A 5,120-nucleotide genomic window follows, 5' to 3' on the forward strand; every position below is an offset into this window, starting at 1 on the left:
GTGTGTTTGGGGAGGGAGGGAATGGGCTGGGGTTGGAGGTGGCAGATGGGGTTTTTTTCCCAGAAAGAGTTCTAGAGTACTAGAATGGAATATTCTGGAGGGAAAACATGTTTCACAATGTATTTAAACATTCTAAGGAGAAAAGAGTATCCCCAAATATTCTAGGGGCCATAGTGCCACAAGGAATATTCTAGATCAGTGCTTCCCTCAAACTGTGATGAAGGGCTAATTCTTGACATTTCTAATCCAGTAGAGACTGACTCTTGTATAAAATAAAATAGAAAGGAATGACTGGAAAAGTAAAATAAAATTTAAAACCAAGACATGCAAAATTCCAAACCACATTTTATTTCTTAGGCACAAAATTATTCTCTGAGATAACTTGAAACGCTCACTCTCTCAGTTTCTGTACTTACCTCACCACGGATCACAGTTTGTTCAGGGGACAGGTGGTCCGCACAGCGCACTCTGAGACTAACGTGGTTAACTGGGCGTCATGACCCACTCCATAAATTATGACAAACTTTTTTTTTTAAAGGAATGGAATAGACTAGAAAATATGTTTGACTGTATTTTCTGTAATCAGGGTGAGTATGGTTGTAGGGAGCTTCTGTTTTAGTCATATATACACCCGACATCAAGCCAGCACACCAGTGTGTTGTTAAAACAGTGCACCGTTGGGACTTCCCTGGCAGGCCAGGGGTTGAGACTCTGCACTTCCACTTCTGGGCATGTGGGTTTGATCCCCCGTCAGGGAACTAAGATCCCATGTACCATGTGGTAAGGCAAAAAAAAAAAAAAAAAATAGTGAACTATTTCTGAACAGATTGGTAACTCTTAGCAACTGCCCCTAGCCTGCGCCATGCCAGCCCCTACCCCGGGACCTCCCATGATCCAGCAAGTTAAGGGTTAATGCCTGACCCAGCAGGGGCCTTTTCTAATTAGGGGGTCTTTTCTAATTAGACCATGATCAGGCCATACTGGGGATTAAATATTTCAACATAACTCCTGATTGTGTATGCACACGTGTATGTATACCTACTTGCGGGCACGTGTACTGATAACTGTGAACATATGTGATGGGTGAAGAGTAGTGCTTCCTGCTGGGGGTCACAGTGAGCCAGTGTGAGAACCACTTCTGGACTGGGGCATCTACCAGTGGCCCCCAGAATGGAGAGGCTGGTTGAGGACATCCTTGACCCAGATGGCCCCTGGTGGGGGCGCTCTAATATCTCCCCATTCTGCCCCAGTTCCAGCGGCCCCAGGAGCAGTACCCGCCCCTGAAGTTTGGGACGGTGCCCAACGGGTCCACGGAGAAGAACATCCGCAGCAACTACCCTGACATGCACAGTTACATGGTGCGCTACAACCAGCCCCGCGTAGAGGAAGCGCTCACTCAGCTCAAGGCAGGGTCAGCGCAGACTGGGGGCCGGGAGGTGCGGGGAGGGGTGTGGCTGCTGGGGGTCCTGAGGAGGCTCGGAGCTGGCAAGGGGTCAGGGTCATTTGTCAGCCTCAGCGGTCAGCCCAGGGTGGGTCAGCTTGGAGGTCAGAGGTCATTGAGGGTAGGAATGAACCCCTTAGGATATTTTTAAGGATCCAGTGATTATGGATTTGGGGGCCAGGCTGCCAGAGTTCAGATCCTGGCTTTGTCCGTTCTTGGCTGTGTGACCTTGGGCAAGTTACTCAACCTCTATGAGCCTCAGTTTCCTCCTTGTAAAATGGGAATAACCCATCTCATAAGTTTTTTTTTAATAAGAATTGTTATAGTAGTTATTATTAGTTAATCCATGCAAAACACTTAGAACAGTGCAGGACACACTGTTGTTATTATTCTTACTATCATCATCATCATCGTTAGATCTGAACTCACTGGAATCAATACTTGGATTTTTCCTTTTAACATCAGTTTCCCAAATCATAGGGAAAAGTTAAGTTCTGGCTCCAAAGAGCGGTCCAAGGTTACAACAAAGCTGAGCATAATGACTCTCTCTCCCTGTTTCTCATTGATATAGTCATTCAGCATGAATTTATTTCCTTAGTCCCGACTCCATCCAGGCAGTGAACAAACATGTTGATCACAGTTCCTGCCCCCAGGGAGCTTACAGTCTAGAGGCAGGAAATGAACAAGAAACATGCAAGCAGAAAAATCAGCGTGATCATTGCAGAAAGTGATGGGGGAGGCGACTGGGCTCACCTCTGGAGAGCCCAGAAGGAGGTGAGAGACCCCTTCTTAGCCAGGTGGACTTATGAAGGCAGAACCTTGCAGGCAAAGGGAACAGGTTGTGCAGTAGGTCTGAGCCAGGAGTGGTCTTGGCTTCTCAGAGGACAAGCAGGGGAACTTCCCTGGTGGTCCAGTGGTTAAGACTCCATTTTTCCACTATAAGGGGCATGGGTTCGATCCCTGTCAGGGGAACTAAGATCTGGTATGCTGGGCGGAAAGGCAAAAAATTTTTAACAAAGAAAAAGTAACAGCAAGAAGGCAAGCATGGCTGAAGGGTGGAGAGTTCAGTTTAAAGGGTAGACGAGAGTAGGACATAGGGTGTGATCCCTGAGGCTGAGGTTAGGGCTGGGCCTTATTTGAAGGCCAGTGAGAAGCCATGGGAAAGGGGGACTTTAAGGGAGCCATGTAATTAGATTTCTGTTTGTAAATGTTCCCCTTGGCTGCCAAGTGGAGAATGAAGCTGGATGGGGATTAGAGGGACCAGTTAGGCAGAAGCTAAACTGCTCTCCGGGCTTCCCTGGTGGCTCAGACGGTAAAGAATTTGCCTGCAATGCAGGAGACTTGGGTTCAATTCCACAGGGGACGATCCCTTGGAGAAGGGAATGGCTACCAACTCCAGTATTCTTGCCTAGAGAATTCCATGGACAGAGAAGCCTGGCAGGATAGAGTCCATGGGGCTGCAAAGAGTTGGACACGACTGAGCGACTAACACACACACACACTATACTGCCCTCCAGACACCTTCCCTCAGGCCCATGCTCTGCTGATCCCTGAAGGGGCCACTTAGAGTAACTGGATCTTTTTTACCCGGCTGTCATTTTTTTTTTTTAATATTTATTTATTTGGCTGCACTGGGTCTTAAATGCGGCATATGGGATCTTGTTTCCTACCAGGGATTGAACCCAGGTCCCACCTAGTCCCTACCTCTGTGTCTAGATTCTAATTGAGCCACTGGAAGACCAAAGAAGTCCCTCTCTCTGTGTTTGGATTCTAATTGTCACGTGGTTCCCCAAGCTGCCACTTCCCTATTTCCTGAAGGTTCTTAAAGACACCCAGGAACCTGTGGGCTACAAAGCCTCACACTCCTTTCCAGAACACGCTTCCTCCTGCCTTCCCTTTAGCTGTGATGCCTGATGGACCCCTCAGCCCCTTCCCCAGGGCTTCCTGCCTGGAGGACACCCCCTTTCTCTGTGTGTGGCACCTTTTGACTTCACATTCCCAAGTTTCATGAACAAACATTCCCCTTCCCATATCTCTTTCCTGCTTCTGTTTAAAGGTTTTATTTGCTTAACTCTTGCACATTGTTAAAAATAATAATGTAAAAGGTGAAGATCTTGGGAATTCCATGGCGGTCCATGGTTAGGACTCAGTGTTCTTACTGCCCAGAAACAGGGTTCGATCCCTGCTGAAGGAACTAAAATCCCACAAGGCTCACAGTCAAAAATGAACAAAAAGTGAAGCTCTCTCCTTTCCCCCTCCTTATTCATGTTTCAAGGCATTTCCTCGAGCCTTTTTTTTCTAGAGCAGAGCTGGGGAGACACACACACACTTATATATATTTTAAGAATTTTTTTGATGTGGACCGTTTTTATATAGTCTTTATTGAATTTATTACAATATCGCTTCTGTTTTAAGTTTTGCTTTTTTGGCCATGAGGCATATGGGACCATGGCTCCCGGACCAGGGAATGAACCGGCACCCTGTGCAGCAGGGCAAAGTCTTAACCACTGGACTGCCAGGGAAGTCCCTAATTTTCTTTTTTTTTTTAATTGTGGATGAATGATTTTTTTTCATTAATGAAACATTTTTAAATTTAATTGAAGTAAACATTTTTAAATTTACAGTGTTTCAGATGTATAGCAAAGTGATTCAGTTATATATATATAAATTAAATATATATTCTTTTCAGATTCTTTTCCATTATAGGCTATTACAAGATACTGAATATAGTTCCCTGTGTTGTACAGTAGATCCACATATGTTCTGTAATTGTCTCCAGGAGTCACACTAAAAGAAACAGGTGACATTAATTCGAATGGTACATTGTATTTAACCCAGTAGTTCCAACAGATTATCATTTCAGTATGTAATATCGAAATTAATGATGAGGAATTCCCTGGCGGTCCAGTGGTTAGGACTTTGTGCTTGCACTGCCAAGGTCCCAGCTTCGATCCCTGGTTGGGTAACTAAAATCTCACAAGCTGCAAGGTGCGGCCAAAAAAACCCTTGAGATGTTTTACTTTTTTGGCAGGGGGCAGGGTGGGTGCTTCAGATTTTATAATCACAGCCCATCTCTTATCTCAATTCAGAGTCAGTCACATCTGGCTAGTGGCAGTCACAGTGGCGTTCTTGAGCTCTGTCTTTTTACCTCTTCTGTGGTTTCCTTCCTTTCCTCTCTGTTTTCTTTTTTCTTCTCTTCCTCCTCCTCGTCTTTCCTGGTACTTCCCTTAATTTTTTTTTTTGGCTGTGCCACAAGGTATGTAGGATTTTAGTTCCCTGACCAGGGGTCAAACCTGTGGGCCCCCTGCCTTGGAACCATGGAGTCAACCCCTGGACCACCAGGGAAGTCCCTTTCCCGATACTTCTTCCACTTCTTAATTCCTTCCTTTACTTGCCATGATCCCCAGATGTCATCTAGTTTCCTGCCCCTTAGCATCTAGGTGCCTTTAGACCCCGGGCTTCCCAGGTGGCGCCAGTGGTAAAGAACTGTCTGCCAGCACAGGAGACACAAGAGGCATGGGTTCGATCCCTGGGTCCGGAAGATCCCCTGGAGGAGGGCATGGCAACCCACTCCAGTATTCTTGCCTGGAGAATTCCATGGACAGAGGAGCATGGCGGGCTACAATCCATGGGTGGCAAAGAGTAGGACATGACTGAAGCAACTTAGCACGCATGCAGG

General features: G+C 46.2%; 1 protein-coding gene across 1 annotated transcript in view; it reads left to right on the forward strand.

Annotated features, from left to right (window-relative positions):
* GRIN2D (glutamate receptor, ionotropic, N-methyl D-aspartate 2D) overlaps nucleotides 1–5,120 on the forward strand; it is a 32,443-nt gene that overhangs the window by 14,194 nt on the left and 13,129 nt on the right. The window contains 1 exon segment of the mRNA XM_010849694.1: nucleotides 1,251–1,411. Within this exon segment, the coding sequence (XP_010847996.1) occupies nucleotides 1,251–1,411 (161 nt within the window).

The sequence above is a fragment of the Bison bison genome, unplaced genomic scaffold (genome assembly GCF_000754665.1).
Source record: "Bison bison bison isolate TAMUID 2011002044 unplaced genomic scaffold, Bison_UMD1.0 scf7180017864285, whole genome shotgun sequence".
NCBI classification, from domain to species: domain Eukaryota; kingdom Metazoa; phylum Chordata; class Mammalia; order Artiodactyla; family Bovidae; genus Bison; species Bison bison.